Raw genomic sequence first — 14,523 nt, forward strand, 5'->3', positions numbered from 1 at the left:
CAAAGGGCACATTCACTTTCCCCAGTGAACAGTCTGTGCTCATTTAGTAAATCAGCCCCAGGATATCTTTATGTATAAAAACTGGAGAATAATGGTAGAGTCACACTCAGCTGGTAGTAGTTCAAGCAGTCAGATGTGCAATGAAAGAATTTCCATTGTTTGATTTTTTTTTTATAGAGCATAAATTGTTCATTGTTTTTTTTATACATGAACTCCATTAGGTTTAATAAATATTAACTATTACTTTGTATCAAGGGGTCATATTATATGGTAATTCTTGGAAAATGTAGGACTTATTAAGATTGTAAGATTGAAAGAGCAGGGCCCTCGAACCCCTCGTGTATTGTATTGTTACTGTCTTGTCTCATGTCCTGTCCCCCTTGCTACTGTACAGCACTGAGCAAACCCTTTGGTGCTATATAAATACTGTATAATAATAATAATAATAATTAAGAGGGTGATGTCCACCAATTTCTGTTGTTTTCTTCCTCTTCTAAAGTCCATATTATTATTGCTATCATTAATATTGATAATACATTATTATTATTATGCATCGCTTTACAAAATAAAAGGAGACAGTATGGTTACAATACAATTCAATAAAAGAGTATTTGGAGGACCTTGTTTGCAAGAGGTTGCAATCTAAAAGGAAGGGGCAAGCAATACAAAAAGTACATACCAGCTAATCATAAGCATGAACCTTCTTCTTTACAATAAGATTTAGTTGAATAAAGCTCATGCATTCGGCACCAGAGGAGAGTTTAGTGCCAATTGTAAATTCCCTCCTTGGAATATTTTTATGGTGTTTGCCTGAAATATCCAGCAGAGAGAAATCTCTTTTTTAAGTTGTCTTTAAAATGATGGGCTGTTGCAGTGAATATAGGCTCACTAGACCATTGTAAAGATGACCCCTCTATTTCATGCTAAACTGAGTAATAAATAGGGAGCTACATTTATTATAAAGGATAAAGGTTAGCAATGACTTGGTGTTAAAAATGAACACAATCGTCCACAATAGTTCAATGACATAGTCCAAATATGGCCATGTGACCATATGAAGTCAATGATGTCACAGGCACCTTTATTAGGTGCAGCTGAAGGGTAGGGAATTCCATGCCCGCAGCTAACTGGACCAACAGTCTGCTCTCATTTGACATTGGCATTTTCTCATGGGTAGCTGAGTTTGGCCTGAACCTTAGCTAATCCCTATTCCATTATAGAACAGTATAAATGTGTTGCCTTCATAAGAAGAGGACATGTAAAACAGAAATGATCACAACCCATAAGGCCCAATTTATTTATTGCTAACTACTAATTGACCTTCACTGGGTCTGATTTTAAAGTAGTGTAAGATTGGTATATGTTCAGTGAATATATTGATGCTCTGTTCACTTCAATCATCAAATCCTGCACAAGCCAAGATCATGTGTTTCCATTTGCCTTGTACCTGATTGAGTATCGAAAGTGAACACACCTTCAGCTTACTTTACTAAGTGCATCTTCATTTTGCTAAGTTTGCAGTTTCTATTCCTTTAGTAAGCCAACGCCAAATTCTGAGTCCAAGTTGTATGCCATTGGGAAAAAGCCAACAACCCAAGAGGTAGCAAATGGAAAGCTACTATATGGGGTTGATTTACTAAAGGCAAATAGACTGTGCACTTTGCATAGTGCAGTTGATTCAGAGCTTAGTACCGTAGGCAAACATTCACTTTGCAATGAATATCCAATAGAGTGCAAGAAAAATAAAAAAAACTGCATTTTTGCTTGCACTTGATTGGATGATGAATGTGAGCAGAGCTTTTGCTTATGTACTAAGCTCTGGAGCAACTGCTCTTGCAAAAGTGTAAGTTGCAACTGAACTTTGCAAATTGCACAGTCTATTTTTCTTTAGCAAATCAACCCCTATGGCTTTAATTGATCACTGGACAAGAAAAATATTACCTCTGCAGGGCATAATTATGTCACTAACAAATGGTCTGAAGGTAAAACCTGTTAGGATGGACACGTAAGCTGCCATTACATGGAGGATCCAGGCAGTGCTTCCTTGGTCTGTTTGTCTGGATCAGTTACGTTTAATAACATTTATTGAAAAGTCAGGAATGCAGTGTGTGGCCTCAATTTTTTCTATAGACCACATGCCATTACTGATTTGCTTTTAAAGGTGCATTCACCATTCTCCAGATTTTCCTATCTAGCTTGCCAGTAATTCTAACAAGCATGCAGTCAGTAAAGTGTTGGGGACCATGATAATTGCATGCTTGTTACAGGTCAGTGACTCAATGTATCGTAAAACTGATACCTTCCTATTATGTGTTTCTGGTGGCACACAGGATGGCACATCTGTCTGGGTTTGTTGGTATTCTCACCACCAGGGACCTTGTGTGCATAGTTTGTTCATCCCCCTCTGCTTACTTCAAAATTTTCCAGGTACAATTGTTTCTTCCTTTAAACCCCAAAACATAAGAGTTATTTGGGTTATACAAGTACAGTAAATAAGACTTCTAGAAAAATTAGATTTTCTTTGAAGGTACAATTATTCAACTGTAACTGGGAAATGAGACTGTAAGCTCCTTTGGGGAGGGGGTCACAGATGTAAATGGTTTGTTGTACTTGTATTTGCTTTGTAGAATGTATCCATGATACACAGATGAAAAGTAGGAAATTGCAGTATAGATCATGGCCATACAGTTAGGCTGGTTTATTAAGGGATATCACCCAAACCGTCCTCTCCGCTCCTTGCACGACCTCCTACTCTCTAGCTCCCTTGTCTCCTCCTCCCATGCTCATCTCCAGGACTTCTCCAGAGCCTCCCCCATCCTCTGGAACTCTCTACCCCAATTTATCAGACTATTGCCTACTCTGCTCACTTTTAGGCGATCTCTGAAAACCTATCTGTTCAGGGAAGCCTATCCTGCCCTCAGCTAATAATGGAATCTTCTATTCCTCCTACCAGTCCATCCCCCACAGTTATTACCTTTTGTACCACTAGCCCCTCCCTCTTAGATTGTAAGCTCCAAGGAGCAGGGACCTGCTAACCCTCTTATATTGAACTGTATTGTTGCTGTATTGTCTCCCGTTATATTGTAAAGCGCTGAGCAAACTGTTGGCGCTATATAAATCCTGTATAATAATAATAATAGTAATAATAATAATAATAATAAGGGAGCAGGGAATGTTCATTTTGCAAAGTGTAGGTTTACATAATGAAAAGGTAAAGCTTTAGTCACTTTGAATACTCAATCATATGAGAAGTAATTAAAGAAAATCTGGATTTTTTGCTTGAACATGATTGGATGAGCGTAGCTTATTGACTAAGCTGAATGGACATTTACTTTGTTAAGGGAACATTTTGTACACTATTGGTAAGCCAACCACTGTTAGCCACATTCACACCTGAGCGTTTTTCTCATGCATTTGCCAAAGTGAGACAACACTCCAGAAGAAGAATCTCATTATTCCCAATGGGACTATTCACACCTGAGTGTTGTGTTGCTTGTTGTCTGTCATCTATAACTCAAAAAGTACTTGAGCTTCGTTTGGGGGAGAATTGTGTGTTCTTGGCCCCATAGACTTTAATGGGAGTGTCTGAAAAATGCATGTTTATACACGAATTTCAGGTATTCCTATTCACCTGCAATTCTGCTCTTATACTACAAGTCATGAATGAAAAACTGCATATAAACACACAGAAAGAAGCCTTTAAATTGCCTGGTTATGTCTGAAGGGGACTTAAAGTTTATGTTTAGCCAAAACTGGACAGGATGTTAGAAGAAATCTCCTTAATAGTCTCCCAGATAACAGTAAAATCTGATAGGTTCTAACCTCTCCCAGCTCTATCCAAATCCTAGCTAGAATTGCACTTTAAAAAAATCTTTAGCCATGACTGATATAACACTGCCAGATAAAAAAAAAAAGATGGTAATGATGACATTTCAATAAAGAGGAAACACCATCACTTTGTGTTCCTCAATAACAATGTTACTGTTTTGTTTTGAAAGGATACAGTGCGGTGGCTTTTGATGGAACTCCAAGTTATGGTCATACTCCGTCTCACCATACGGCACAGTTCCCCAACCACTCCTTCAAACATGAAGATCCCATTACCCAGCAATCCTCTCTCGGTAAGTCTTGCAGATGTCCCATTCTTCATTGACATTCACTGAAAATGCTGCCAAACCAAGCTATTGTTACTACTGAAATTCTAAACAGTACTTGTATGTACTTCTGATGAAGAAGAGTTTAGATTATGTAGCAGTATAGAGTCAAGGTGTGATGATTAGAACTAAAGTAACGTTAGGCTTTCACATGTGTACATTTTAAATATCCAATCAGGATGTCAAATTAATTTCTCTCAAAGGAAACCTTTTGAGTGAGAAACGTGGAAACCATCATTACTATCCACTGATGTTAAAAATGCAAATCATGAAAGACTAAAATGGATTTCAAGCCTACACTAACTATTCTTAACAATGTTCCCTCACCCTTCCTCCTACCTATCCTGCCTAACCTGTAAAAAAAAAGATCTGTATACTTATCTTTTTTTTTAGTCCAGTTTGGTCACATGATCCTGCAGCTCTGGCTTCTTTGTGTTATGGAGCGATCAACAATGGCTGGGAATTTCATGGCCCAACTGTTGTCGAAGCCCCCTCCTCTCCCCTGCAGCCACCACTCACTGACACAGGGGAGCTGGAGCTGCAGGATCATGTGACCGGAGTGAGACAAAGTAAAAATAGGTAAGTGCACAGATTTTTTTTTTTTTACACAGGTTAGGCAGGATAGGTTGGAAGAGGAGGAAGGGAACATTATTAAAAATAATTAGTGGTAGGTTTGACTTCTGGGATAACTTTAAGCAGATATAAAAGACACACAAAATGCAGCTCTCTGTTTCTTAATATTTTATTACATTGTTTTTTCAATACAACTACCTGAATTAGGCCCCTTTTACATGGGTGTTCTGGAAGCCTGTTTTTGACCCTTGATTATACAGATCAAAAAACAGACAATAATGTATCCCTATGGGTGGCCGGATGTGAGAGGACATGCGTCCTCCTATAACTGCCCACATCCAGGTCCAATAAGTTTGTGTTCAGATCTGCATTTACTGACCTACCTGGATGTGGGTGAATATTGGCAGATGCACATCCACTTACATCCAGACAACTGTACTGATTACAGGGGTCTGTTTTTCCTCCAACAGAAAATGGAAAAAATATTCAAAACAGATACAGATGTCACATAGGTGACATCCATGTCCATTCTGACCCAACACCTTTTTTTTAATCTGGCTGTACAATCTGGCCAGGCTGTGTAAATATCAAAACTAGATGGGCAGAATATCATGTTTACGTATTTGTCATAGCATGTGGTACATTATATATTTTCTACCTATACAGAAATGATGTCATTGCCATCAGATGACACAGCTACTTAACACATGTAAACATAATTTTTTTACAGGATTTTACATATATTCATGTCTCTTGAGTAAATATTGCTTGGTAAACTGACATTTATGCACCCACAATGTGGACTTCAAATAAACAGTTTCCCTGCAATGGTTGGTTGTATGAATTAAAATATATTTCCTTTAAAAAATAATCTTCTTAATATGGGCAGTTATTTTGCCAATACCTTTAAAGAGGCACTCTGCCTATAGTCTTTATTTTGACTTTTTTTTTTTTCAAACAGTAACATTTTAATCTGCAAAAGAACACCTTCCTTGACAGTGATCTCAATTTTTTCTTTAGGCCATGCTCACATGTATGAGATGCATTTTTGGCACGGTGTGTATTTAGTGCTTGGCGTGTCCATTGAACCCTATTAGAATACACCTTTTCCTGAAAGCATATAAAAGATACAGCATGCAGAACTTTTATGTGCTTTCATTAAAACTAGCTTTTTAATAGGGCTGCATCCACAGTGAAAGTCAGTTGGATGGGATAAGCAATTTTACTCACGTGATCCTCCACTATCCTAGCAAATGGTACTCCCCCTGCAGATGGTGCTCAGATGGGGGGAACTGTCTCTTGGCATCCTCATGTACAATGCAGGAGTGGGCTATGGACCCTGCATCAGTCTTGAGGATGTTAGAGGGCATCCGACCACCTGAATGCAGGAGAGACGAGGCCGATGGGACAGGTCTAGCAGCACAGATATGCCTGTAGGAGCAGTGGATTTGGAAAGTAAAACTGATCTTTCACCTACTAGACATTAACAAGCTTTTAACCCCTGAAGTGTGGGCCCAAAGAAGGTTTTTACTTTTCAGGAGTTCGGTTTTAAAAAAGAACAGAAATAGAGTATTTGTTCAAAGGGATCAATAAGATTTTTTTTTAATGAAACCTGATTGTTGGTTGATGTGCAGAACATTTCCACATTTGTTCAGTTTTAATAAATCAGCCTCAGTGTTATAGAGCAGATCACATTTTCCGTCAATACATGACACCTACACGCAAGCTGCCAAGAGAGTTCCCAATGATTAGATGCAGACTGCGCTGTCTGACTGCTGAGATCTCATTTATACTGGTTATGTATAGGGAAGTGCAGATCATAAATAGCAATGAGCAGTACAGTCCCCAGGCTGTGATCTGCTTGTGGAATTTGTGCAGTAGACAGGAGAAGTAATAGATGTTGATGGTGAGTGATCACTGATGGTTTACTAACTGGATATCATTTCCCTACAGGAGACCAGCAGTATTCTGTACCTCCACCAGTCTATGGCTGTCACACCCCTACTGACAGCTGTACTGGCAGCCAAGCTCTCCTACTGAGATCTCCATACAACAGGTATGTCCTACACAGCTGTCTGTGCACACAAACGGAACAACAGATCTATAGGTCAGCACGTAGACTAGTGGTTAGCCCTTTTGCCTAGCAAAATTAGGGTTGTCGGTTGAATTTCTAACCATGACACTAGCTGCATAGGGTATGCATATTCTCCCTGTGCTTGTGTGGGTTTCTCACACATGCCAAAGGCAAGCTTGAAGGTTTATTGGCTTCTGTCTAGCTTGGTCTTAGAATGTAAGTTAGGGACCTTAGATCAGGGCTGTCTTAATGCATGGACACTCCTGAACACTGCCCAGGGGATCCAGGTGCATAGGGGGCCCCATGAAAACCTTGCATTACATCATACTTTCCAAATTTCCCAAATTTGCCAGGGCAGTCAAGCTTTTTACTAAACTGTCCCGAAATGGCCAGAGCAGCATCCCAGAACCTGTAATGTGTACTCCTGATCCCAGTATTGTGCCCTTCTGCCTCCCTCTATACTGTGCCCTTCTGCCTCCCCCTGTACTGTGCCCAGGGACGGACTGACAACTCATGGGGCCCCCGGACAATAGGGAATCATGGGGCCCCTGTGTCCTTGCCCAAACTCAAAAAAGCCTATGAAAAAGGTACCAGGGGCATCTCATGGGGCCCCCTACTGACCCTGGGCCCTCGGGCAGTGCCCGAGTTTCCAACTGGTCAGTCCGCCCCTGACTGTGCCCTTTGTGTTGATTGATCTTTGATTTATGGCATGCTTAGTTTTTGTTTTAAATAAATTTTATTGAAAGTACTAATAAATACTGTATATATTTAATTCTATCAACTATTTATACTTGAGAGTAGGTGCATAAATTGGGGCAGGCTGGTAGAGGCCCAATGCATTACTCTGCCAAGGGACCCATGATGCTATTAAGATGACCCTGCCTTAGAATGTAAGTTCTATGAGGACAGGGCCAGGTATGAATGGATGAGGGCTGTAACAAAAGGGGGCATAACTCTTTTATTAACTTGCATAGGTTGTTCATATATCACAGGTTGGTAGAGTAACCCTTCCTTTATAGTAGCTCTTCTCCTTGTTTTAACTGGTGAGGTAACTGGCCCCTGTTCTTCTTTTTCATTGCAGGTAAAAAATGGATTCCAAGCAGAAGCAATATGCCGTCACTGCATTCTTGACAAAGAAAAGGTGTAGGCTGTCCGACATCCACAGAAGTCTACAGAATGGTTACAAAAATGTCACCATTGATAGGAGTCACCAATGACAAGACATTGTTCATGTCAATAGTGTCATCTTCATAAACATTCTGTAGCCTACGGTGGATGTCAGACAGCCTGTGCCCCTCCTTTATCAAGAACTCAATGATAGCACGTTGCTTCTGCTAGGAATCCATTATTTGCCTGCAATGAAAAAGAAGAACAGGGGCCAGTTACCTCACCAGTTCAAACATGTTGTTGAATGAGGAAGGGTGGGTTTTCTCCCAATTTAGGCATGAGCCAATTAACCTACCAACAAAGACATGCTGGTAGGTTAATTGGCTCCTGTCTAAATTGGGAGGAGACTCACACAAACAAAGAGGCAAAATGCAAACTCCATGCCAACAGTGTTGTGGCTGAGATTTGAACCAAGGACCCCACTGCTGCAAGGTCTAAGTGCTAACCACACTTTTGTTGCATCTCCATACTGCTGAGCTGCAACAGTTGTCTACATGCATCCCAACATTGGCTGCATGTCATTTCTCAGAGCAGGTTTCCTGATGGTGACAATAGTGGACCATGTCTGCATAATGTGGGTTCAAAAGATCACTTGTAGTTGTCATCAGAAGCCCAATGACAACGCAGGAGAAGGATTGGGAGAAAGGGCCAGGGCTTTGCCACCCTGTAACAGGAAGTATCTAAACAAGGATCTTCATAGCAAGATCTCCAAATCTTTGAATTAAATTATCTATTATGAGGCAATGAAAATTGCAGAATTAAAATTATGGAAAAGTACTTCTGAAATACGTTTAAAACGGTATTAAACCCCAAACTAAAAATGTAAATATTACAGCTTGCCAAACGCTAGATGTGGTGGCTTCATTAGTTTCCTTTTTTTAGGTTTTTTTCCCCTCTGTTTCCCCCTGGTGTTCTGGAAAGTACCATACTTGGGAACAACCAAACCACACCTTGCTTCCCTTAGGAGGAGGATCATATGGAGATGCAAAGGTTTTTTGTAAGACTTTACTAACCTGATTGACGGGTGCACTTTCCTTGTGGTCTGAATTTGGATAAGCTGTGGTGTGATTGTATTTAGGTCCCCTTTTCCCTTTTAGCTTTTCCCTTTTCTGGTTAACATTCTAGTAATAGGACTACCATACCCATTAATAAGGTGTATGTGTTTTTCTCTTCTACCTCCCTTGTGTGTCTTACAAAAATCCTTTGGGTTTCCATATGGTCCTCCTACTAAGAGGGATGCAAGGTGTGGTTTGGTTGTTTCCATGTTCCCAGGCCCAAATTCCATGTTTGATGGTTAAAAAAAAGTTTTCATAGAACCTGAAGAAGTGGGGTTATGGTACCCATGAATTAGGTCATGATAAATCATGGCATTCCCCCTGCTAAAATTCTACTGAACATCTACACTATCCAGTTTATGTGACTAAAGTAATGTGAACAAGTAGGGTGGGAGAGATAACAGTACGCTGTGAAACATAGAAATAATTCTGTATATTTGTATTTATAGGGAAATGTCTCTGCAATATGTCGTAAATGTTGATGTTTTTACAACTTTAATAAACCTTGGAACTTTAACAGTTATGCAGAAATAGTGCATTAATTGGACACATGTGCTTTTGGTGCAAAAAGTGCAGTTGTTATGGGGTAGTAACTAGAAATGCATGAACTTTACCTGTCCAGAGGGAAACATGTAGTCTGCCATAGCTGAACCCCTTCTTAAAAGGGCTGAAAGGATCCTGTCACTTTACAAAATCTTTTAAGGCAAAGCATATATTTTGAACTGTCCCTATTAAAGATCCTATAAGGAAAGCAATATGGGGTGAAAAAAAACACTTATACTCACCTAAATGGATGCTGCATCTCTGATGGCTCTAAGACTTAGTGATCAAAGACTACTGATTGCTCAGTTCTCAGTCTTCAGTAAGCAGAGAGATGGTGATAGTCAGTCACCGGCTCTCTGCTCTGCCCCTCCAGTGCTCACTGGAGAGTTGGGCTGTGGTAGGGGCGGGAGCGACTGGCTCAGGCTCTCAGCGGCTTGCTAAGAGACAGAGCCAGCTGCTAGTCCAGGAGTCTAGGTGGATCCCAACTTTAAAGTCAGGATTTTTCCAGAGCCTGGACCGGCTGTGGGGAGGTGCAGTGTGGAGCGGGAAAATAAATACACAGAGTCCGGTTGCAGTAAAACTTGGAACTTGTATTAAACAGAATGCCACCTTACAAACACCCTGCCAGGAGAGCGCTGCTGGGTAAATAACTCAACAGTGCAGTAAATGCTGCTGAAGAGAGGTGTTGACAGCGTATGTTTCAGAGGAAGAAGTGTGGCCTGGCCGGTCCCAAGAGGGGAGACTGCTTACAGGCTGGCAAGTCCTTATCCTTTCCCTCCTCATCAGGACTCTTTCCTTACTGCTAGTTACCCTCCCTAGCAAGCGGGGTCTCTCTACCTACACTAGCCACTTGCAAAAATGCACACCAAAACCCAGAGGCTGGGACTTAAATAGACCTTGTTGACCCAAGATGGCCACCAGGGGTCAGATATTTGCAGCGTAGCCACCCGGAATGCTGTTCCATTGAGTCAGTAAACCATAAAGAAACCATAAAGAAACAGTGTTTTCCTAGGACCTCCTCTCCAGGATGTGGAACCACTTGGTTGAGCACCACCCAGACTGCACCTGTCTACACGCTGTAAGCTGGAAATGGGCCGCAGGAGTGCAATCCATTCCTCAAAAGAAGTATAGCCAAAATTGTTTTGAATATAATTTTCCTTTAAACCCCCCAAAAATATATAATATATTGCAACTTACCAATTATTAGATGCAGTGACTGCATTCGTTTTCTTCTTTTAGGCTCTCCTCCCTGTTTTCACCTGGTTACTTGGCCAGCAACACACCTCTTTTATTAACCCCTAGACGCCGAGCACACGCAAACATGCGGCCTCTCGATGTCTGTGCTTCGACGCCGAGCGGCTGCATATTTGCGTGCCATTAGAAAATACATATGTGCTGAGAGCGTGTGCCCTTCGCTCTCCCAGCACATATGTCCGTGACTCACGGAAAGGTCCCGATCGTAAGGGACCTTTTCCGATCATGTGACCGCCGTGACAGCAAATCACGGTGGTCACATGACCCTAAAACCCAGCCCGCCTCCTGGCTTCTGAAACTCTTAAAGGGACAGGAGGTGCCGGTGCAAAGGGGTTAAAGTACCTACACTCTGGATGAAGAAGCAACAGAGACGCCTTTGGACAGCAGCATTGTCAGTCTGGGGGGAGAGTAGTGTCAACAATATTGAAGCCAAACTCCAGCTAACAATTTTTAAGGAGATACAGCAACAGGTTTTTTCCTTTGGGGATAAAGGGTTTACATAATTAAATAAAAGCTGGTCATTGTAAGCACCCTTTTCAGTAGTAAATGGTTTGTCTCAATCGTCTAATTGCTACATTTGCAGGACAGCTTGTTCTGTAAAAAGAAAGAACAGACTTACTGTCTGGATTGTCAGGTGAAAACACAGGAAAGAATACTAATGCAGGCACCACATCTAAAAATTGGTAAGCTGCAGTAAACTAGATGCTTGCTTTTGGGTTTAATACTGCTTTAAAATGTAAACTTTGCACCCTGGTCTGAACTCCAGGCAAAAAGCTAAATAAGCAGTTGAAAGACCTATGTCTGTCTATCCATTCCTACATTATTCACAGCTCAGCTACACATCACAGCTCTGTTTGGCAGGGCAGGAGACCTGATATTTCTCTGCTGCAGTTAATATATTCCAAGCAAATATAAAACAATCAAACGTGAAGTTTTTAACATTGACAATTAACAGTTGCCATGGGATGGATGGGAATCCAACCTCTTTGAAGTACAAAAAGGGAAAAATAAAATACATAAATATATAGTGCCAAATATTGCACCATAAAATCTAGTGATACATACTATTCTTGGCACATCTTGCATTGGGTATTGTATTCATATCTTTAAAAGTATTCATTAAGGGCTTGTCAATCAGCGGTGATGGCTGGCATGCACAGCGAACACAAGCTTGACAACCCTGGTCTGAATTGCAGAATGGATGTACAGCGTTGTCACCCAATGAAAGAAGTTCAGATTAAATTTTTATCCAGCAGGTCATCTTTGGACAAACCTGGGGAACTAGATGCAAAACAGGATGACAATGTTAACTAATTGTGAAGGCTGTGTTACTTGAAATATAGAGATATAACAGTACAGAACTTGGTGCATGGGGTTCCGTAAAAAGCGACGATCCTTGAAGGGTCAGAAGAACTTTCATCATGGAGCTCTGTTATTTTTAGATACACCCTTAAAAATCTGCTTTAGGATTTCCAGTTTTTCTTAGCAGCAACTGACAGCAGGCTTAGGGAAAGTCTGGGACACACTTAAAGTATCATATTCCCTTTTCATAACGTGTTCAGCAGTGAATAGGAAATCATTTCTCAACTCTCGGTGAACTTGGATCCAGTCCTGTATCACCCTGATAAGGCTTGTCGGGAGACTGGTACACAAAGCTCCGCATGGCCAGTGGGGATCTGTGAGCTGGATATGACACCACGTCCAGTAAATACCGCTATGCCCCTAACTGGCCTGGGGTCACTCCTTACACTTTCCCTTCTCTATAATATATGAAGTCAGGGTAGAGGGTTAATGCCTGGCCAGTGTAACATGAAACTTAGTGTAACCTCTGGAAGACTAACAAAAATTGGGATTAGTGACGGAGCTTTCTGGAGAGACCTTCTGGTAGACCCGCATTGTCCTGAATTGCCAAAAGTAGCACCAAAAACAATATATTATCATCAATGATGCATTTCTTGCAGGATGAACACAGATGTTCAGGAAATAAGATGACAAATAAATCCAGTATTTTGCTGTTTGAAATAGTTGTGAAACAGGACAGCCTTAAGGCAGGAATACATGGTAAGAAAATCGATCGATCGGTCATCCAATGACCGATCTGCATTTATTGGTTGGTCGAAATCATGGCCCACATCAGCCAATCGAAAAAAATAATTCATCAAGCAACACATAGTGCAGGGGCGGACTGACCATTTGGAAACTCGGGCACTGCCCGAGGGCCCGGGGTCAGTAGGGGGTCCCATGAGATGCCCCTGGTACTTTTTTCATAGGCTTTTTTGAGTTTGGGCAAGGACACAGGGGCCCCATGATCCCCTATTGCCCGGGGGCCCCATGAGTTGTCAGTCCGCCCCTGGTCCCCACACTCCCTGTTATCACTACCAGGGGTGTTGGACAAGAGGTGCAGGAGAAGCCCCCTCTCCAGCTCCATCTCCACCAGGTACATGACACCAGGTGAGGACTGCGCTGGATCCCTGGACTGGTACATATGGATTTTTTCATAGGCTTTTTTGAGTTTGGGCAGGGTCACAGGGGCCCCATGATCCCCTATTGCCCGGGGGCCCCATGAGTTTTCAGTCCGCCCCTGACGTAGTGTTGACGTCTTGCGTACAAGTGGAAGTGATGCAGTGTGCATGTGACCTTGCATCCACGCCCTTCCGCCCAGAATGTGTGTTCAATGCCCTGCTGCCCAGAACGAGCGATTGGACATAAATCCTTGGAATTAATTAGTTTAAATTGGAATAATGGATAAGGATTCAAATTTATCAAGCGCTATCATGCATGAGCGGAAACAAAAGATGACCCAGATGTTTATGTCCAAGGATCCATAAATCCAGTTTATTCCAATTATGTCCAAGGGGACATTTGGACATAATTGTAATAAATTGGATTTATGGATCCTTGGACATAAACATCCAGGTTATCTTCTGTTTCCGCTCATGCGTGATAGTGCTTGATAGATTTTTTTCAGACAACCGTCATACCACCGCATAGAAAATTGGTCGTTCGCATTCGCGAAATGACATTTTTCACTGTTGTTCAACTGGATTTTTTCATTCACAATATCGTTATCGGTTATAACATCATATTCATTAACGAAGAGAAAACTGGTTGATCATTTGATCAACTAAATTTTTCGTACGATTTTCTTAGCGTGTATTCCTGGCTTTATGCAGAAATTTAGGGGAAATGGTTAACTGATCACTGTCAAGCTGTAAACATCAGAGCTTGAAGCCCAACTACAGGATAGGCAACTATTGTCTAAATATAAGAAGCATGTGTATTCTTCCTTGAATGCGGGTGTACTTTGTGTATTTTTTCCAGACCTGTACTGCCTCTGAGCAGGAGATTCGTATAATAAAGATTGGTCTTGTCTCAGCCCCCTCTTGTAGTTTTCTACAGGCAGCCGGTAGTGGGTGGAGCCTGCTGGGTCCCTCAAACAGGTCTTCTGTCTGCATAAGGCATGTGCAGAACAAGGATGATGTCACTACTACTTTTACAAGATTGCATCAGCGAAGGCATTTAATATATATAAAGTGGATTTATTGCATTTGTGGCTATTGAGAAATATATTTGTTATTATTTTTATTACTATACAGGATTTATATAGCGCCAAAAGTTTGCGCAGTGCTTTACAACAAGTGGGCAGAAAGTAAAATTACCATACAATTCAGTACAGAGGGAAACAGAGGGCCTTGCTTGTTAA

The 14,523-nt window shown here is 41.3% G+C and overlaps 1 protein-coding gene across 1 annotated transcript in view; it reads left to right on the plus strand.

The window, feature by feature from the left end:
• The window catches only part of WT1 (WT1 transcription factor), a 64,510-nt gene that overhangs the window by 8,403 nt on the left and 41,584 nt on the right, over positions 1-14,523 (plus strand). The window contains exons 2-3 of the mRNA XM_089673494.1: positions 3,999-4,121; positions 6,681-6,783. Coding sequence (XP_089529620.1) covers positions 3,999-4,121; positions 6,681-6,783 — 226 coding nt within the window. The remainder of the gene's footprint in view (positions 1-3,998; positions 4,122-6,680; positions 6,784-14,523) is intronic.

This window comes from Staurois parvus, unplaced genomic scaffold (genome assembly GCF_062004578.1).
Source record: "Staurois parvus isolate SC_StPar_1 unplaced genomic scaffold, SC_StPar_1.0 ptg000138l, whole genome shotgun sequence".
NCBI lineage: Eukaryota > Metazoa > Chordata > Amphibia > Anura > Ranidae > Staurois > Staurois parvus.